Here is a 22,389-nt window from a genome sequence, read left to right on the forward strand (position 1 = left end):
TGCACGGGTGCCTTTGGTTTGTTTGTTTGTTCGTTTACTTTTTTGGTGTAGACAGTAAAAAGCTTTGCAGTTTTGTTGGTAATTTAAAGCTGGTGAATACCTTCCATAAAGGGCTTACCTTAGGTCGGCTTTATGATATGCAATACACATGAACTTTTATATAATTTATTAACTCACCTGTACATTGAAATGCACACGAGTTTGAAAGCATTAATTACTAGCTGCAAGCATTTTAATGACGCTCCGACTGCATCATACAAATGTCACACGATCTTCCCCGACAGCAAGGCCCTTCTCGAAAACAAAACCAACGCAAAGAGAATGTTGATATGCACACGAGTCGCTCGAAAGACACTAAAACAATCGGATCCTACCCTACCTAGTCGGTGAGATAGCAATGCCAAACCAAACCAAACACCCCGAGGTGACAACACAGACCCTCGAACGAGACAATGTGCAAATAAAGTGCAACACACCGTTAAACACTCCGAAGCTTGCTCAACCGGCAGAATCCGAAATTCGCAAATGAACCTCAACCACCACCATCGGCGAATCGAAAATAGACGAAAGACGACGAAAAGCCCGTGGCCACCGAAGAGCTGAAGACACCGAAAGCAATTGAATGGAGTGGTTTTGTTTCGTTTTTTTTTGTTTTTTGCGCTTTTACAAAATCTGGTGAAATGCATCCTTCATCGAAAAATGCCGCGCTTCACACCGCGGGTGACTGCTGCACCGTCATAATCGGCTGTGCGTCACCCTCTCGACAGCATTATACAACTGCTGCAGCTCTTGAGTTTCGGAGTAGAAGATAATGAAGAAGAAGAAGAAGAAAACTACAACAACCACATCATATCACTTATCACAATTATCATGCACAGCACGAGCGTACTTGAGACGAATCAGTTTGATTGAACAATTTATTTCCATCGGTTTCTCAGCGCGCGTTTGCCACCTCAGTTCTACTGCCGTCGCGTTGTGCTACTGACATGGTTTCGTTTACATTGTGCCCCGTTTGATGGCACGCTCACTGACTCTCTTTCTCTCGGCTGATACTTCATTATATGAAGATCTTTTCATCGGTCCATTCCTACAATTAGTTGGCTACAATAAATCTGCACTGAAATCGATTTATGAAGAGATCTACCATAGATAATCTAAACACTAAACAGATACCGATGTGTTGTGTTGCAATGCGTGTTTTACAAACATTTTACAATAAATTAGCATCACAACATTTCGCACTGTCCGTTCGTTTTCACACTTTAAATGCCGCTGCTGTTCTAAACATTGTGAATCTGGGTCGCTAGCTATGACCACTGTTATCGTACGTGCCGAGGTAAGGTGAGTCTTTGGTGGGACATTTGAAGTTTGTCATAAGCGGCTGCCAGCTGGGGGTTTTCTTCCCCACGGGTTCGAGCATGTTGTTCCACAGTGCGGCACCGGCGTAGCTAAGAGTGACAAAATAAGCATAAGGAGAATTTTTTATCGAAAATAGAAAACGAATAAAACACTACATAAACTGTTAAAGTCAAAAGCAAAAAGTTGAGCAGTATGAAGCAAATAATAAGAAAATAATGTTGAGAAATAATAATGAATTAATTGTGTCTTAACTACCAGGTGATCAAACTGATAATACAAACAGAATGAAAAAAAGGTGAAGGTAAAAGTTATATCTTGACAAAATCTTGAATAAAAAATTAATAAACTTAAGAAATTAAATCGTAAAAAATACAACTGACGAAAGCACTAATATGTAAAGAGAATGAAATGCTAAATTGATAAAATAACACAAATTACTTGAAAAATATATATGTGTAAAACAAAATTAATTAAAAAGTATTGCATTGCAAGGATTTAAAATCATTAAATATTTGATAAATCCTTGAAAGAAACAAATCTGTATGATTATATCAAAACAATAAAAATAAATATTAAATAATAAAATCAATATTAAAAAACCAAATCAATTAAATATTATCCCTCATGAACAAATAAAAAAATAGAAAACAAAAAACGTCAAAGTGAAAAGAAACCTTTTTTTAACTTACGCATTTCCTTTCTGGCTCATGTGGAAGCAATCAATTGAAAGCAGCGAGTAGTCAACTTCCTTTCCATTCATTTTCATCTGCCAAAGAAAGAAAATCAACAATTTTATGTGAAATTATTGCAAAATTTTAAATCAGCTTTATCTTACCGTCACATTCAGTGACCATGGTTGATAAACGACGGCAAACTCGTCCAGTCCTCGGAACTCTTTCGATTCTGCCACTTCCTTTTCCACCCTTATCATCTCATTCTGTATCCGTCTCCATCTGTCGGTGAGAGTGTTTTCGAACATATTACTCCTTACCTTTATTGTAAAACACCAACCAACCAACTCTAACTCACCTTGCCCGCGAGGCATCGCTCTGATTGTAGAGCTTCCCGATCCAGCAGGAACACTCGCCATTATGGAGCGATGCGCACTCGAACGGTTTCCGCTGCAGCATCACCACCTTCGCCACACTCGGTACCGACACGAGGTTGACGAAGGTGCGCGGCATGTTGTCGCGCAGATAGCGCAACGTCCGCTGGAGCCGTAACCGGTGCTTCGAGGGCAGCTGTTCGGGGTAGCGCATGGTGCAGACGAACGTGCAGATGTCGTTGCCACCGATCGAAATCGTTACCAGCTTCCAGTCGCGCTTCCAGTCGACGCGCGGATCGCGCCGTATGCGCTGCACCATCGACCGTGCCATGTACGGGATGTCGTACGAAACGGCACCGATCTCGGCCATGTTGAACTGGGAGTCCCGATGAAACGGGTAAGCGTCACCGAGCGAGTAACCGACGAGCTGTGAAAGGGAAGGAAATTAGAAGGGACCGCAACAGATGTTTCATCAGTTCTACCGCATTTGCAATCCAATGCGATTAACTCTGTAATGTTGGGTCCGTGTAAAAGGGTGCTGTCTGCGCAAATCAATTACATGCAAATTTTTCATCGTTTTATCGTGCAATAAAATAGAGTCAATATTCAAAGCAAGTTTATTTTGAGCATAGGATAATGATTATGAGAATGTAAATTTGCCTAAGCATAATTCTATCCCCGTCGTCAAGGTGTATGCATCACAAATTAAACTTAATCTATATTTTTGGCTTCATTAAATACAAAGATTTATCGTCTAAACCTTCGTATATGTCCGGAAGAGATCTATCAGTTGTTTATAAAACCATGGAAGACTAGAACCAAGCCCATATGTATTCAATCTAAGCTTCTATGTCGTTTAATCTCTATCGCACAGACTATGTATTTTTCAAGAAGCTTTTAGACCTTGACTTCATATTGAAGATCTTACGTTATATTGTAAGGCTAGCCAATCCACCAGGACCGTAGTTCAAATCTCACCTGGGTCGTTCCCCCATAGTGGGGACTGACTTTCCATCTATGCGATATCAACAAGTCTAGTAAGCCATCTAGTCTAGTAGGCATGATCGATGAGTCAAGAAAAAGGAAGAAGACGTTATCTTGCAGGCCTGTGAGAGACCTTCATGGTGCATACATTTTAAAGTTTAGCAGAACTCTTACAGCTTCAATCTATTTTTTCTCATACACAAACTCATTTTATAAGGACCAGAACAGCTTTAGCACTGATTGATATTGGATAAATATTCAATAGTTGAAAGCATCATGGGTCTTAGCCATAAGAAAGACTAGGATTCTGAAAGACACGCCTTGACGTATATTTTCGACTGTTTGGAGATAACTTTGATGCATCTTAATGCATCTGTTGAGTTCGGTTAGACCTTTTCACTTCTCAATTCTTAGGTTCCGCAAGATATCCAACAATGGTCGATTCTTCCTCAACGGATCATCAATATATCGACCATGATCAAACCTCTCCAGATATCTTCACAACTTGGCCAGATACTTAAGTGCGTTGCCGACCATGCAATAAGTTGTTTAGATAAATAATTTTAACCAAAAAACTGACTGAACTGAACGGTCTTCTGTGAATATCAAAAACCTTGGAAATTAATCAAATTCTATTTCATAAGGATCTAGATAAATTTAACAAGAATGATAGTCACTTCATATTTCCAAAAAAAAACTCATCAAACTCCCAAGTCTCAAAGCTACAAAACCATCCCAACGAATCAAGCAATACTATAAATCATCAACAAGAATATGCAATTTTCATGCAAACAACCTTTAGCATCGTTCGCTCCACAGCCAACAGGAACCATGTGGTTATGTTTCCCGGTCACTGTGTCATTAGGATGAAAATAACATTACGTCAATTGCCCGTGTGTGTGCGCGCGCCTTTGAACCCTTACGATCAGTCCACCGTAATAAGCTACAATTGTCCGTGTCTGCAGTCCGTCCCACAGCAACTACCATTTCTGAAAGAAAGCATCCAATTTCATCCCATCGTGTGGCGCTTTTGTTTACAAGCCGCGTCCAGGCGAACCTAGGCGATGTAATAAAAATGGCAAAGTTCAATTCGAGCACGGGTCAGCGGGATGATCGGACACGCCGGACATGTATTGAGGTTGGTTGGAAAAAAAATGACGCGTTACGCATCCACCCCAGCAGTCTCGGAGATGACTAAGCTGCGTGTGAACGGACTACTACTGCTGCTATGCTAAAGTCTCACACTAACGCGCCGATCGTACTCAATTAGCGACCTTTAATTCAATTATCTTTGCTTCTCGTTAGAGGAAGTAAGCAATTGTGCTGCGTTATGAAGGGCTGGTCGGGAAGAGTTGCGCCAATAATGGGTCACGTAATTTTTTTTTTTTTTGCGTTCATTCCCACAGGAAGGCGTAGCCTGATTTTGGATACTGCGTTTGCTAACACTAGCGCTTCAATTAAGCTGGTGTTTATGATGCTGAGATGAGGCAACGTTTCCTTACGGTGATGCAAGATGGTGTGGCATTTTTCTCTCTTCAAACACTCCGTGCATACCATCTCCAGCAAACGCTCGAAGGGGAAGTTTTCCTTGAGATGTCTTCAGCAAACGGTCGAAACCGCAGCATGTTCAGTGGTAAGAAGGTCACGATCCTTCTGGCCCGTAAGTGAATACCGCAAGTGCTTAGGAGCTTCACCATTTAGCCACTAACCGCTACCACAAAACCGTGCGCTTTGCACAATCTTTTTGGGTGCAATTGCGCTGCTCCCTCCACCCAAAAATTTGCATCTTCAGCTGCAATCGGCCAGATGTCCGCCAGTGACTCATCTTATTGCCACTGCGCAACAATCACTTCACGAAACAGTGCAATCGAAAGCGAAAATAAGCAGACGGTGGCAGGCAGGCTTTCAAGATGTACATGGAGGACCTTAAAAGCCGCCTGCCGAAAGCAAGTGCAGCATGAAAGGGGAAACCTTTTTGACCTGGTTTTTGGGTTTCGGTTTGGCAGCTTACCTTCGGATTAAACACCTTCATTATGTTCGGCAGGGTCGTTACATTGCGCCAGTCCCACTGGCCACCGATGCTCCACGCTAGGCCACGATTTTCCTGGAACAGGTCGACAAAACCGGACGCGGCTGCACCGCTGCCAGCGGTCAGCGAGTCACCCATGGCGGCGATCACGTTTATATCTCCTGTAACCGGGCGGAAAACCCAGGCTTAACATTTGAGGATCTCTTACAAATATACTAAAAATCCCCAAATTAAAGGCTAAAAAAACCTCAACCTACCTGGTCTCAGCTTATGCACACTCGTCGGTGGCTTGGCACTCCGGCCCAGCGACACGTTACACGGAAATGGCACTTCGGGAGGGATGCGTTCCTGCAGAAAGGACCCACGCTTGCGCTGTCCCGTCTTGCCGACGATGTTGTACATAAACGTACGCATGAAGCGAAACACACTCCGCATACCAACACTGTCCAGCACTGTCTGCTGATCGGTAACGTCAACGTGCGTATCCCTCCGACCGTCCGTTACCGGTAACAGAAACAGTGCTAGTACACACCACACCACCACGGAACATCGAAGAATCATTTTGTGTCACTGTGCACCGGTATCTGGGAGGAAGGAAATAGGAAACTGATTGATTCAACAAATGAAGTGCTTTCGATCCGCGCACACTGTGATGAATGATCATGATTCGGAAGCTGAAAGAGAAAAGGAACGAAGGCCAAACCCGAACCCGGAGACGAAAAAGTTTCGCAAAAATATCACACTTAGTCACATCTATCTGCCAGCGAGTGGCACAAGTGCGTCATTTGTTTAATATTCCTTTGCTTATGGTTGATTCACGTGAGAAGAATCAATGATTCATTGGAAGTGAGTATCGAGATTTAAAGTTAAGCGCATGAGAAAAATGTAGGCATTTGATTGTAAAACAGATATGATTTTAATATTTGAATCGCAGAATATTGCATAGCAAAGTTTATTATTAATAGATTCCCTTCTCCGAGCCGTGCTGGGGCACTTTAGCCCGAGTGAGCTCAGCTGATATTAATTTTATATTATTTTGTAGACTAATTGTAAGCAATATGCCCAAGTTGCCCCTGATGAGTAAAATTAGACTTTTACGAGTTAAAAAACACTGTGAAAGCAAGCGAAGATACAATAAAATATTTCAATAAAGTCCTAAACACAACTACACGAACACCTGGTCTTAAAGAATAACATGAAAATTAGAAGAGTTAGCTTAAACTAATATTTTTATAAATTGTAGAGAATTACAAAACACACATTTTGAAGAATAAAGTATAATTTTACACACACGTTAACAATTTATTGTGGCGCCTACAAAATTGCTCCATACAACATAACTGTACGAACACCTACGAAAAACATTTTTCTCCGCTATTCTAATTATTTTAAAAATCCTTCAAAAATACAAGTAGCTTAAAACAACCTTTTTTTACGTAAATGTACTTTGAAATAGTAAAGTAAACGGTTTTATGTTTTGATTTTTATTTTTATTTTTTTTTATGTTTTGATTTTTATTATTTTAATATCGCATCTATTCATTAAATTTTTTATGAAAGAAAGCATGTTTGATAATTTAATTGATTTATTTGTATTAAATATGTGACACCCACAAGCAGTGATAGAATTGCTAATATCGGACATACATTGCTTTACACGGGTATAAAAAGTCGAGAACGTAGTGTAAAAATAAGGCAGTCCAGTTTTCAGAAAGTTTAGATGGAACAGAATATTGAAAAAATAAAACAAAAATCATTCCACTGCCCATGTCGGCTAGGAACACTACTTGACAAACGGCTACAGAAGCGTTAGTGTTTGATACAAATGTTAGAAATATTGCTAAACTCACGATTTCGTGTAATGTTTGTTGTTATAAGTACCATTAACCCATAAAAGATTAATCACATTATAAATACTACTACACATTGCATATAAGCAGTCCTTTTGATAGTGATGCAAGAGCTTACACGCTCAACCATCTTCTTTAATTCCGTCCTGTTTTGGAGCGCTTCTGTAGCTATTTTTCCCGTAGTGGTCCAGAACAAATTGTGCAGAGGGATTTTTTTCTATATTATTCTAACATTCTACAACATGTTACCTTTCTGAGAAACAGACTAGCTTATTTTAACACTAAGTTTTTGATTTTCTATACGCATGTAATACCCAAGGAGCGTACAATAAAAATGGATGCTTTTGCCTTATCAACTGAAACCCCCTGTAAAACTCAGGAATAAGTTAAAAATACAAACATATAAATACTACACAGAACAAATTTGAAGATTCATATAACCGTCATAACCGTATAAGTGAATAAAATAAATTTGAAAACTTTTCCAATATCGAAAAAAGTAAATAAAAATTGTTAGGAGAACGAAAAAAACGGAAGTAACAATTTATTAAAAAGGGGAATTAGATATGGAAAACTAAGTTAAAGAAATTTACGAAAAGAAAATAAGATAAAAAATGGTATCCCGTTGAACACTGTATAAAAAACATGATTTCAGTTAATCATAAAACCAAAATCGATCATTTTAATCAACCACCACAAAAACATTAAACATAAAACATCGAACATAGTGCAAAATTGCTGGTTTTATTCAAATTGCTTATCGATCGACGCTTTCTCGCTTGATTATTTTTAAATCCCATGCATTACCAATTCAGCAGTTCATTTTAAATTAACACCAAACGTAAAAAAGTAAACAACACCCGACCGAAAAATCGACACCGACAAAAAAGTAATTCAATAATCATAATGCATGCTTAACACCGCATCACGTTCCAGCACACATTGCCATCGCCGCCACCGAACGATCCGATTATCGTTATGCAAACAATAATTTTGTAACGCACCATTTGTGCATTCCCCGTGCATACGGGCTGACTCGAACGGGCCCGTACTCACCCCACAGCGCATGCCCCGACCTTGATACGTTGACCGAATTAGGCGCTAAAGATAGGCAATTACTTCATCCGTATGTGCAATAAATATATTGCGCGCGCCTTCCAGCCTACCGTACCGTGCCGTATGCCGTTCGCAAATGAAACGGAAAGTTCGATGGAGAGAAAACATAAACGCGCACACACACAGCTAACCTAACGAAAGCTTAAACCGATCGTGACCAGCGTCAGTGTCTCGATCGATAATTCCGCTTTCGTAATCGTAAGCTTGCAGGGCAGCACGCCAGAAAGGGGTGAACGGAAACCGGTCTCCGGTGGATTGAACGGTTGTTTCCCGCCTGTGAAGGAAAGGCTTTCTCGTCTGCCGTGTGTCTTTCCTCTTTGCGTTCTCCATTCATAAAAATGGCCCTTCGCTTGAACGGTCGAACAACAGTCAGCTTCCGCTTCGTGGCAGTTGGGTGGTTCAAAAGGGTTTTGTTTGTGCTGTGAGCCACATTTAAATGCGGCGTGAGAAAAGCTATTATGTGCCAATTTTCTTCACCACAACAAGGTTCACTCGAAGTGTGTATGTGTGTGAGTGGCTGCTTAAGAAATTATGCTTTCCTTTGTTCAGTTTTGCTGCTCGCTTCATTCAAGTTCAAGTTCAAGGTAGCCTTAACGGCGAACAATCATAAGAAAGCAAGCAACCAAACCCGAAGTAACACTCACAAAAAAGTGCAACAAATCACAAGAAAACAGGAATCAAAAGCTTATTTTTCTCCTCCGATCTTGATTATAAGCTAGAAGAAAAACAAAAGCACCACACAAAGTAACCAACGGTTTGTATAGCCCACCCAACAGGGGTGCTGAGGGAACTGTTAACGACACACTAATGAACTAGTGATCGCCCGGCTTGACTAACGGGTGTGTTGAAAAACATAAATTTTATGCATGGGTTTGGACGCTCATTAGAAGGATCGTAAAAATCAAATCAACCGGTGTTTGATGTGACTCATTAATTATGAGATTTTAAGCTATTAATTACTTCGTGTTTTGATTGTTTGAAAGGTAGTACTGCTACTGCTTCTGCTTGATACGAAATTAATTTAGAGAAAAGGAAGTAACCCTTATCCAGAGAGCTAGGATATAAGACCTTTTAAGACATTCGATGCAATTACAGAAACCTGAGAAAAAGACGTGATTCGATCGTAGCTTCCTCATAATGTAGCACGTCTTGTTGACGTTGCCTGATTACTAAGCATCCGGCAGGTTATTCATGTTTATGATTCAAGATCTCCTACAGTCATAACTGGTCCTAATCTCTGATAAGATCTTCTTTAACTAGACCCTCTGTATTACTCTTAGTTCCAGGTTTATTGTACTTATAAAGTAATCTTGATAAATATCTTGAAATTCTTCTGACTTTCAAGGCTCCGAAGATGACGAGAAGTTTTTGAAGCCAGCTGAAAACATCTCCACGCTACAAGAATTTGGCAAAGGAAACCAATGTGATGAAGATGAGTTATCTATTCGCCAATGGTTCTGATGGTAATAGCGATCTGCAGGGTAATAAAGTTGACTAATCTCTCATCCTTCTAAATAGAGTCTGTTTGAGTGCTTCAACTCATGCGCTAACATATCCGAACCTAAAGCATTTATTGCGAAATTTTTAGAACTCGCACTAACAGGTTAAGATCATCTGTGGAATTCCGCTGTACGCTCTCCAACCTATCCATAGAGGTGACATCTGCTGGGGACCAAACGACACTGGCGTAGTCCAAAATAGGACGAACCCAGCAGAAATACAACGCCCTCAAGCACAACGGATCACGGACCTCAGACGCCACACGGGTGATGAAGCCCAATAATTTGTTGGCCTGCTCGAGGACTGAGTAGATGTGTGGCTCAAAAGACAATTTGCAATCGAGCCACACACCAAGGTCCTTTACCAGAGAGACTCGTGGGAGTGTTGAGCCACCGAGCTGGTAGCTATATAGCTGCTTACTGTGAGAGCGGCCGAACGAGATTACGCTGCATTTTTTTAACTTAAAGGATGAGCCCGTTAGAGGAAGTACAATCCGCTAATGCAGTTGATGGCAAAGGAAGTCTTGAGAGAAGAACACAGGAAGATAGATCTTAACATCGTCAGTATGCAACAACAAACATCCTTTGGGAGGAAGGAACCTGATGCAGTCCGAGATGGAAAGCGAAAACAATAAAGGACTTAAGACACTGCCCTGAGGAACCCCTGACTTGCCTACGAGTTGAGATAGTTAAATACACTTTTTGTTCGAAAAATTATCCACGAACAAATTCACTCCTCGTTACTGCTGGTAATCATAATCTAGGAAGTACTGAAGTGGACAATCCTGAGATGGCCCTCTTTGCGAGAATATTTAAATTGAGTACTTCAACCCATGAGTTAACATATCCGATCCTAAGGTGCTAGATGTTTTGGTATCGCTTTAACAGGTCCAGATCGTCTCTAAAAGTGAGAGTACTGAGTTTTTGCGGAAAGAGAATGGAAGAACATAGGTAAGAATGGCCTTCATAGGTATTCTCAAAACAGCATGATTATTTTAAGGTATAGATGAGCTAAATAGCAGAATATTCTTTCAATGCTTCTTGCTTAAAGAAGTCGATATCAGTGAAACAGTGATCCAGTCTTGTCGATCAGTGATCTAGTCTTGTCGATATTGTAGGCATTGACACAATAAATGTTTTTCAAAGTAGTTGATAACGAACCTTCAGTAGTAAGCCAAATGAAAATAATTTGAGCGAGCTATAGCTATAATGTTGCCGTTCTTTTATTTGATGACTGTCTTTAGAGCTACTGGATACCTTGCCAAAGCTCAATCTTAAGCTTTCGGTTATTATGTCAGCAGCCAGCAAAAATCTCTTTCGCTCCGCACATCCTCAAGACACACTAAAAAGCCATTCTTGAGTTCGTAAATGAAAAACAAGAATAACAAACGCGGGCTATTAATTATATTCTTTTCATGCCTTTCAAGCTGTGTTTTCGCACTTTGTAAGTACAACTCATCACCATCAGCGCAATTAAGCAATTGAACATGACGTGAGCCGAAGGATAATTACCTACCCCAAACGACCGACAGATGCACGAAAACTCTGAAGGGACATGATCACCACTAACCCATTAATATCTCTTCACGCTCGGCGGTACATTGACCGCAGATCAGCTACTTCTTCAGATGCAATGTAGCAGCCTTGAACCTACTGAACCTCCTCCCGATAGACTTCACAACAATGTAATTTAATAGCTCCACGTCTATCGTTTCGTGCTGTGTCATAAACGAACCGCAAATCTTCATCTACAGAAAAAAAAACAGCCCCCAATATCTTCCTCAAGACACGATAAACGTTTCGAATTTTCAATTACATAGCTCCAACCACTCGCTGCTGCTCTGTGTTTTATGGTTCGAGGGGCTCTACTCCACATATTGCTTCAACCACGCACGTGCCCTGCACATGCAAATCCGCACGCTCTCCCGCGAAAGTGATTTACAACCGGCGCCCTGACAGCGGCACAAAACGCATGAGAAAACCGCTAAAACCCAACCCGACTCCGTCACCACCCTATCGAAACCACCTTGACCCAGTGAAGATACCGTGGGCCAGAGTCCGGCCGCTTCTAACAACAACCGCTCGCCTTACCTGTTGGCCAACCGGCGGTGGAGGTTTTTGCGGATATTTACATCGCGTTCAAACGTTAGCAGCTATCGGTGCCCTTCGGTGCGGCTTTTGCTCTTGCTTTTCCTTCTTCCTTTCCCTGTTTCCTTCCCATGTTGTTTTCTACACTTCTCCCGGGGAGATTAGAATTGGCATCTACAGTTTCTTGAAACTGCCCCGGTCAGGCCAGGGTGGCTAAACTACCACAGGCTCGCATAAAAATTGGATTCAGAGCGACCCGTTGAACGAGTTTGTGCTGGTACGCCCCAGCGACATCGATCGATCTCGCCTCACGCAGCCAGGGTCAGATCGGAGACAGTGTGCAAACACTAATTGAAGTGAACAACGTCATTGCAACACCCTTTTGCAGGCCAACCCTGTGTGTGTGTGTGAGCGTGTGTGTCCCAACGCGTCAAGCTTTCTACCGCGTTAGTGTCTTAGGCAGCCGAACACAAGCGAACCCCAAAAACTAACCCTAAATTACATCTTAATCATCGGTATTTAACCGACTAACCCGACACCCATTACCGGTGGTTCCGTTTTTGAGCGTTAAAACAGGAGCTCGGTTCGATTTTCTATCTTATTCGCCCACTGCAAACACGGTTTGAAATGCATGAAAACGTGCTCACATTAATCATGACAGTGTGTATGTGTGAGCGATTGTGCCACTGCGCGGCAGTGCGTTTAGTAATCAAACGCCTTGGAATGCATTCCAACGGTTGCAACTAATGCTTCACTTTCGAACCTGCACAAAAAAGCCGGCCACATTCCGGCACAGGATTAAGAGCTACAGTTTTGTGTATGTTTCTCGCTCTCTCTCTCTTTCTCTCTTTCTGTCTATTTCTAACATAATTTATTTACGAATACGCAGGCGAAGGTTAAAGAACGGAAGTTGGGAGTAAGAAATATTAATCATGCAATGTGAGTTAAACTTTTCTGCGCTGATTGGATACTCAGATGATAGTTATACATTTGAAACATAATCTTTGGTATTTTTTTCTCCAAGAAAAAAGAACATTTGATAGCTCATTAAACTAATTTCTTGACGGAGTGATGGCATCCGGGCTCAATGTCAGCGCTGTCGTAAAAAGAGAGGCAGACTTTCTGTAACAGTGTTCTTCATTCCAGTTCAGCCTTGATGGAATGAGTTCGGCCTCGCTGGCGTTGGGCTCGGAGGTGATTGGCGAGGCCAACATTGTGATTATCAGAGTCCCTGCTGTTACTGGATCGAACTTGCCGATAGCTTTAAGTTCGGTGCTGGCTTAGTCGAGCTTAGGCTATCACTGCTGGGGTGCTTGCGGAACACTGTTCGCAGGCAAATGTTTGTAATGCCCAGATTACTGTTTTCTTTTTGTTTTGTAACAGTCCAGATTCGCTACACGGAAGGATGTTCCGTTTCACACTCCACACTACCACCAACATATCAACAGAAAGCAATAGACGCGGACAAAACTTCCACAATAGACCCGAACAACCACACCGCAATAGCCAGACACCTTCAACCGAGCACGCCCGGGATAAGGCGAAGTATCAGGGAGTATCAGGCGAAATGCCTTGGTAATTTTTTGTGTTTTTTTGGAAATTTATACTTCGTCAGTACATGCGGTGCTGAAAATACGGTTTCAAGCCGTCATTATTGAAAATAAATAAATAAATAAATAAATAAGTAAAATTATTACTCGAAATTCAGCAGCGAGTCGTATTTAACGAGATCAAATAAATCAATCATCTTCAATAAATAATTGTTTTAACGTAATCAAGAACATTGAAAATCAATTTGAATCAAAACCTTATCCGTTTTTTAATCTTTAAACTTCCCTCAAATTCAATGAGTTGTCGCTTCACTGATTGGGCTAGACGTATCGAGGTTTGAACCTCACTAGAACTGGCCGTTACATGTTACTCAAAAACATATAAGGGAATATATACTATCTTCCTAGACTCTAGATGTCCAAATGATTAGTCAAGGAACACTATGGAAAATTTATAATAAATAAAACGAACTCAGAATTATTCAATATACCCTTGTTTGAAAGAAGCGTTTCTTTAAACACTTTATTTTTAAATTAGATTTTAAAGAAAATGAGACAATTAAAATAAAAACAAATGAATTTTTCTAACTTTTTTAATAAAGCTTGATTTTTTTTAAAGTATCGTGCACAATTTTCACGGTAAATTCAACCCAAAAACATCATACTCATTACATTGCCAAAAGTGAAAAATTTCATCACACTCATTACATTGCCACCAACGCATCCGCCGCAACTAGGTCGCCGCCGTATACAAATCCCGCATTTTTCACCATAAAATCTCTGCATAAGCAGTGCGGTAACGTTGGTAGAACGTGCCCGGCACAACCGACACGCACGCACCAAATACTCCGCCGAACCACCAAACTACCAAAACGAACTATCTTTGCTTGTGCGGTTGTCGTGCACGTAAGAAAACAGTGAAACATGATACCTCACTTCGCCAGCCGGTAGAAAAACGTTTATGGTGTTGATTGTTTGCGCAATTTAAACAATATGTTTTCTGTGCTTGGTCTGGCCACGTTTGCCCAGGCTGGCTAGACGCCGGGGTAAATTGATGATGTCTTAGCTGAATCAAACCCCGCTTTTGTTTGATTTTTTGTCTCCTATCTCGCTGGCGTCTGGAGAAACAATCATGACATTGACACTGAGCGGTGTGTGTGTGTGCGAGAGAGATTTAAAAGCTCGCTTTTTAATGAGGTTAAACGGTGTGCTAGTGAGAAACGTTTCGGAGGTGATTTAATGGTTGCGATTACCATACAATGGAGCAGTGAAGCATCTTTGCAGGTATTGTACACGCTTTTTGGCATTGAAATAACACACGTTCAAGTACAATCGGGTTAAAAGAGCATTTTTTTATGTTCTCACTTTCAAAAGGCACTGAGTGATGTACGAAAATGTAAATAAAAGTTGTCCCTAAGTACAGTGCGCAACATAACAATGTAATAAAAAATTGCAATGGGCAGTGATTTACCGGGTTATGTCTTTAGAATGGCACTATACGACACAACTCATAAAAGTAGTTTAAGGCCAGCCACACGTATAAGGAACATCCGATAGGATAAAATTGAGATGGAGCCTTTAAATCTGTTCACCAGATTGACTGACGATGGTGATCGTCCATGAATTGCGAGGACTTCTGCAGCAGGTTAAGACCACAGTGTAATCACATACAGATAGGTTTGCAAGAAGATGATGAAGAAAAGGAAAAAAAAATTGTTCAATTTAGTAAAACAAATAAACAAATAAAATATTATGCAAACATACCACTAGGTATACTAGAAAAAGGTTGTTTGAATAAAAACATTAACTCAAGACTACACTTTTTCAGATAAAAAAGAAACAGTAAATAATCTGAACATTTTATGAGAATAATCTTATAGTAAGAATTTACTTCGGGACGTTCCGGCGGCCAATTTGACAGTAAAACCAGTCATCACACGGCTGGACCGGGATTAAAATCCCTTTCCAGTTCGCCTCCCCGTACGTAGGATTGATTATCCAACTAAGGAGGAAATCAAGAAAGCCATAAGAAAGGCAGACCAAGACCTATCGATGTAGTAGTGCCAAGTAATAAGAGGAAGAATAATTTACATCCCATTTCATGAGACGTACGGCTCAAGAACAACTTGAAGCAAAAGGCTGCTCAAAGTTTGTTTTAAGTACATCTTAAGGTCAAATTAAAGCATCAACAGTATTTAAATGTAACACAATAACGGCTAGGCCGCATGGGGCTAATAACATGGTCCTTATCGGGACATGGAACCCAAAAAATGGCCAAGTCGGGATACCCCTAATTGTAGGTATGTGGTCTAGGCTGGGATTGGAATTCTTTCCGCAACGCTTAAGTATTCGAAAAATGGTAAGACGGACATGTCCCATGGATATAATGCAGACCTAGGCCTTATGGGGCTCATAACACGACCAGTGTAGGGACATGGCTCGTTCTACATGAATAAGAAAAAGATTCAAATAATTTCCTGCAGCTTCAACTCTTTTAAGCTTACATAAACCCAGTTTAAACTGCATCTCATCAATTTCCAATCAATTGCTTAACGGTATAATTACCCTCTGTTTGTGCCCTCAATCGATTAGGAACGGAAGCAGTTCCTTCAAACCATCATTATTTAACATTATTTGCTCAATTATACAATCGAGCATTCTTGAGATCCATTTGCGAGCCCACAATACCATCAACCATCCATCCATCAAATACGCATTTACATCCCATCACTTGTCAGAGTTTTGCAAACATATCGCACGGTGCGCGATCTATGCGCCCCGCGACAAAGGTTAAGTGAAATGATTCATTTCCTTTCCCGCCTTGCTTGGCACGAGGACACACCATCCACCAAGCGTCCAAGCGTCAGCGTCTCTTCGCAAACAACTTCATTAATGGTATGCAAACACCGCACGCACATCCTACACGCTGCAACACGCACAATTGCTACGTAGCGTCCAACGAAAGCGAAATTGAGCCCACTGTCCCCCCACCCGAACGCCAAATGGGGAGGATGGTCAGAGCGTTTTAAAATATTTACCCAACGCCGGCAACAAACCCCACTCAACATCCGGAACGGTACGTCAATCAGAATGTGCCATTCGCGGTGCTCGGTTACCGGTTTGGTACAACGAAAGACTTCAACGACCGACATAGGAAGCGCAAGCGACGAACCTTCAACTGACACAGAGTGTGACCGGGTACATATTTGGCAACCGAACGATACTCTCCCGCTCTCTCTCTCTCACTTTTTACGCTCTCACATAGCAATGCCATTGCGGTTTTAAGTGAAATGACATTCCTAAGCAGAGTTCGAGTTCGTGTCGTTTATTTGTCCGTTTGTAAGTAAACGACCAAGCTCTAACCCGCGCACGTGGTTGCTAGTAAGCACGAAAAAGCGAAAGAAAGGTGTGCTTATGATACATTGTTTTGCTTTTGACCGGTGACAAATGTCAACTTGCCTTGCCACATAAGGAATCGATCTACTTGTACACCCGACAAAACCCCATTTGCAAAACCGCACCCTGAAGGACACCAGTTACTCTTTGAAAAAAAAGCTTAACATTTTATTTAATATTTTCAAAGCCTAACAATAGCGACATCGATTGTTATCTTTAATAGGATACGAGTGTGAGCAAGGATGTGTGTCTGTGAGTCGTACAATCAATTGTACGAACTATTGTGTTTTAAATTGAAGGACCTTACCAAGTCGAGCGCCGACGTCATGACGTGGGTATGGGTTTATTATTATTGAATGACTATAATGACCGCTGCTCGCGATGAGTTTTGCTATGTGAAGGACGTTCGATTATTAAACGTCAACCTTCGTGCTCGCGAGCCAAGAAAGAGCTAGAAACGCGGAAATCCGTGTGAAAGCCCTTGGTGCTGTTGGATGCCGGAATTTGGTTGATCAAAATGACCCCAAAAACGGTCTCGTACAACTAATTTCGTTATTTTACTATTTTCAAAGGGTTTCTAGACCAATCCACGGTGTAACATTTGGTGGCCCTTTCCGCTGGTTGTTTCACTTCTATTTCACATCACCGAAATCTTCCTCTACATTTATCTAATCTTTTAATTTTCGTCTCGCTAGCCCTTCTAGCACCATCTGGAATGCTCGGGCTTATTTTCACGAAAAACACACACACACACACTCCGACACTAAACCCGTTAAACGTTAATGAAACTCGAGGCCCCGCTCTCATTAGCCGGCGCTCTCACCCTGAGCGTGCCTAATTCGATTGATTTGTTTTCACCCCCTGAATGGCTGCAATGCGCTTGACAGCGTTGCTACGCAACGTCACTGCGTAACGACGATACGCTTGTATTTAAATTGCTTTTCACCGGTTTTCTCGGTTTTTGGGCGGGTTTTTTTTCTCAGCTGGAAAATTGATTATTAAACTTCATCACCTAAAAGAAAAGCTTCTTAAACATGACCTTGAACACAAACAACTCACATTGAACTTGAAACACCGTGTGCTTGTTGCCTTTTCTTTTTGCACATAATTAAAAACAGCTCACCTTACATGAAACATTTCACACAAAAACGCACACACAAGGGTAAGAAGGCCACTTGTCTTCTCGGCTCTTTGAAACACGCACTCTCGTAAATACAAAATTGATTATAACGTGCCAGCCACTTCTACTACTGCCAGCACTGTTTCCCCCGATGAAAAACCCCCCGCACAAACACACACACGCGCACTCTCCACTGGCACCACCTAAAGCAAAGGGAAAACATTCGTTTTGTTTTCGGGGGTAGTAGTGAACGGCATCAAGCTTCCAGTGCTACTGATCGCACTTCAAACCGTCCGCCGATCGCTAACTCCAGATCGATCTCTTCTACCCACCACACAGCTTCCCTGTTTTTGTTCCAAGGTGGCTTTCGCGGTGCTTTTGCCGTTTGCCTCGCACCGGGGCAATGGATCGTGACGTGCGTCGGTTGCATTTTTCACCATTCTCGTGCAGGCTCAAGCAAAGCAAGAAGCAGAAAAAAGCTACAATACGAACAAATACGAGCTAGAAAACGGCTAGCTTCACTACCAGCTGGTATGCAAAAAGTAGCGAGCAAAATAGAAACATGACACACACAGAGAGAGAAATAAAATGACAACAAGAAAACCACCGTGCAAAAGAACACGAAAACCCTGATTGGTGTGCCATGTGTTGAACAGGGGGAAACACTTTTCAATAAACCGGTGCACTTTCTGCTGCGGAGTGTTCCTACTTTCGGTGGAACCCTGTTTTTCTCGAACCAGAGTTTGACCTCTAATGCGCTAAGGAGATCAACAATTGTCACACCGCTTTGCGCAGCCGTACACGTTTGCTGAAGGTCACCGATTTTTGCGGACGTCGGCATATAAAAGGTCGCTTAATGCTTGCTTCTTGTAGTTGACAATGTTTTAATGCGTGACCTTTCCCGGGTTATAATCTTTGTTTGTTAACGATGCGGTGCGGTTGAACAGCCGTTCGAAGGTGAAGGTCAGCCGGTGATGGATGTTGAAGAGGATCATGTTGCAGTAGGGTGTAAATTGAAGGAAGCGCACAACGGTACATCGGTTGTGTAAGTTAATTGTCGGGAAAAACTTTACAGTTCGGGTTTTTAATTGTTTGCCGAGGGAATAGATAATACTTACATTTTTTTCACTTTCAATGGACAATTCACAAGCTACAAAAATTCACCTCGTCATTATATTTTATTTTTATGTATCTTCTAGCCTTATCGCCCAACTAGATCTTGCTGGTGATTTAATGCCTCACATAACTAAACGGTACCACGTAGCCGGATAGCAAGCCCTTGCTACGGGGCGAACGGTCCTGATGAGATTCGAAACCCGGTCCAGCCGAGTGAAGATTGCACGCAGGGCTAACCGAGTGAAGATTGCTGCGGGTAAAAGCAAGTCACATTAAGCTAGAAATGGCAAGCCGATTCCATCAGAGGTTGTAGTGCCAAGGAAGAAGAAGAAGGACCTCGTTTTGAATTATTTATGTTACAGATTGTAAGTTGGTGTAAGTAAACAATTCAAAACACTTAAAACAGTAAGCTTTAAATTTGAAACGATAAAACAGTTAATAAACGGAACTAATAACCCAGTAAGCATACGATAAAGTATAGAATAAATTAAACATCATTTACGGAGACGCATATTTAGAAAATAATATAACACAAAAATCTCTCTCTCTCTCTCTCTCTCTCTCTCTCTCTCTCTCTCTCTCTCTTACGCTCTTCTTAGCCTCACGACCTCTTAGGCCATGCCTGCCATTTCCAGCTTACTAGACTTAATGATACCACGTAGTGGCATAGTTACTCCTCACTATGGGTGACGGTTCAGACAACACAAACATTCAATACTTTATACATGACTAAAGAAAATTAAAATTAACCATACATTGTACGTAAAATCCTGAAAAATAAATAAATAAATAAAACTGTATCGATAACTCTTTTAATTTATCACCTAAACATTATAGCTGAACTAATCTCCTTAATAGCGATACGAACCTAGCCATCGAAAATTAAACTCTCCATAATAGTAACCGTAAACTGACACCTTTCATTCCCAATCAAACAAATCAATCAAGGAAAGGAACCGGAACATGTAAAGCAGCCAAAGGAGCAATCCGCTTCCTTCTCACATTCCTAGACCTGTTCAACTATTGGGTGTTTGAAAAAAAAAAACTAGCCCAAAAAACCAGATTTTGCAAAACGGAATCAATGGCAAATTCCAAAGGCTTGCCGCTGGAAAACAAGAGTTTCAGGCTCAGCAGCGGCTTATACCAGTTTTTGTTTTATTTTTATTATTTTAAAAAACCACTCATCTTTTTAAAATATTCAAACGACCGAAGAGTTTGTAGAGATTTTACTTCATTCAAAACTTTTTATCATCACTTTGCATAAATTATTTGTTCTTAAGATTATCAACAAAAACATAACCCGTAAAGCTTAAGAAAATATTTTCCAGTTTAACTGGTTTCACCACTCTCTACAACCGTCCAAGTTCAAGGTTAGATGGATTTCGCAATAGGCGGAAACAGTATCCTACTTTGATTTATCGTTTTGTTTCGTATTGTGTATACCACTCCTTGCACTTTCATTCCAGGATACACGGATGAACCGAAGATCAAATCCCATTAAAACTGCCAACCCATTTTTGAGATTGACTTCCCATCTACGAGTAACATCGACGCACTGAAAGCCAGAAACGGCAGATTAAGACCTCTCGAGATGATTTCAAAACATATTTAAAGCAGCGGACTTTTCTAATATTTTTCAGCGTTCTTAGAAGAAAGAAAACTATTACAAATTATGTAGGATTAGTCTTATTGTTCTGATCGTAGTAATATTTAAATATTTGTCTCCTTAACATCTCACAAGGAAGCTGATGCGCACCACTAGTCCACTTTACCGGTTTGTATCTCCTTCTTACCTTCTTTAAAATTTAAGAATTTTAAAAAACCATTTCTGTAACATACCTGTTTCAAAATGTCAAACTGTTATTCACTAGCAGCACTCTCGCTTTTCGGTCTCTCCAACGCTATCACGCTAGAACACACTGACGATGCAACTGGTAACAATCGTCCTGCGATCCTTCACCACCGGAGCACACTAGAACACTACTGGCCGATGTGCGAATTGTCCGATCAAATATACCCCCTGCACCCATACATACTCATAATTAGCATCGTTCTAAGCACAGGCCGTCGAGAAGTCGAGGAGATACAACAACAACAAAAACTTTCAACCCACCAACAGTGACGGCATAGAAATCTGGTCGATGGCCCGAAAAACCGTTCGGCAATTAGTGGCACCTGGTACCGCCGAATGCTTACCCCTATTGACCGGTTTCCGATAACGAATGGGCCGATAATTTCCGTGTCCAGTATCGTTAGCGCCATAACGCCGTATCGCAGTAGAAGTTTTGATGTGGCGAGGGAGAGATGTGGTCGTTTTTGTTCCTTCCTGACAGCTTCTTCCCGAGGGTGAAGATTAGCGGAAATGATCAATGATGTTCGGCATAGTTAGCAAGTCACTGTCGCGTTAGTGTCGGTGATAGTATTAACGGTATGGGTGGCCCCCTCTCCAACAAAAGGATTTTTTTCTGCTAAAAGTCCTCGTCTACTGAACAAAGAAAAAACCTTGAAGCTCAGTGACCTTGAATATCAAAGAATCTCGTCGTCCTTGGAGCTGTATTGGCTTCATAGTTTTTGGGGAGGCCTAGAGATAAAACTATCCGTTATTACCACACCCTCCCCCTTTAGTATCTTCATCGCACGAGAACATCAAAACAACGCGCCGCTAATCAATATAACGAGACGGGGGCTCGAGAAACCGGTATCACCGTTTATTGGTTTCGTACAACGCATAATCGTACAAGCTAAACTTGTAGGCAGCTGAAGACGCGAAGTAAAAACGACCCCCACAGCATGTAACGTGATGCAGTAACGTTACCATTCGTTAGAACACGTTATTAGCGTACATTTAGGAGGATAGCATTATTTCGATGCAAATGATTCGATTTACGCCTGATGGTATGCAATTGTGTGTTAAATCGATGTTCAGAGCTATATTCCAAAGCGAACAATTGAATGATTTTTACAAACGTAATAATTAAATTCTTACTTTTATTTATGATTTCTTGACAACAATGATGATCGAAACTACTTTCTGTATATTATTAAGGATTCTAACTCATCAAAATGTTATACTAAACTCAAAGAACAAAGACCGTTGCTTTTCATACCCAGGCGATGTTTTTTCATGAAGGTATGCAATCCGCATGCACACTTTGGAAAATGAACGATTCAAATAAACGGTAAACCGCTTCATGATGAGCATCTCTTGCAAGAAATGTTCAACGTTTTTAATCAAAAC

General features: G+C 41.2%; 1 protein-coding gene across 2 annotated transcripts; it reads right to left on the minus strand.

Annotated features, from left to right (window-relative positions):
• Nucleotides 1-886: 886 nt before the first annotated feature.
• LOC118503554 (phospholipase B1, membrane-associated-like) lies at nt 887-21,121 on the minus strand. 2 transcript variants are annotated; one of them, XM_036036961.1, is made up of 7 exons: nt 20,991-21,121; nt 5,675-6,001; nt 5,400-5,578; nt 2,389-2,831; nt 2,195-2,312; nt 2,049-2,125; nt 887-1,448 (listed from the first exon to the last, which is right to left on the minus strand). In XM_036036961.1, exons 2-7 carry the CDS (start codon nt 5,976-5,978, stop codon nt 1,304-1,306), a joined length of 1,266 nt encoding a protein of 421 aa, XP_035892854.1. In that variant the 5' UTR covers nt 5,979-6,001; nt 20,991-21,121; the 3' UTR covers nt 887-1,303. The 2 variants fall into 2 exon arrangements, with proteins under 2 accessions (XP_035892854.1, XP_035892855.1); XM_036036962.1 differs by having other exon boundaries at nt 5,675-6,023.
• Nucleotides 21,122-22,389: the final 1,268 nt, after the last annotated feature.

This window comes from Anopheles stephensi, chromosome 2 (genome assembly GCF_013141755.1).
Source record: "Anopheles stephensi strain Indian chromosome 2, UCI_ANSTEP_V1.0, whole genome shotgun sequence".
Classification (NCBI taxonomy): Eukaryota; Metazoa; Arthropoda; class Insecta; order Diptera; family Culicidae; genus Anopheles; species Anopheles stephensi.

Bases quoted from the DNA above. Each gene is read 5' to 3' on its own strand.
- LOC118503554 (XM_036036961.1), bottom strand. From the start codon at position 5,978: ATGATTCTTCGATGTTCCGTGGTGGTGTGGTGTGTACTAGCACTGTTT. The intron at 5,579-5,674 runs GTAGGTTGAGGT...GCCCGGTTACAG, and splicing joins TGTGCATAAGCTGAGACCAG to GAGATATAAACGTGATCGCC. The intron at 2,832-5,399 runs GTAAGCTGCCAA...TCCCTTTCACAG, and splicing joins TGAAGGTGTTTAATCCGAAG to CTCGTCGGTTACTCGCTCGG.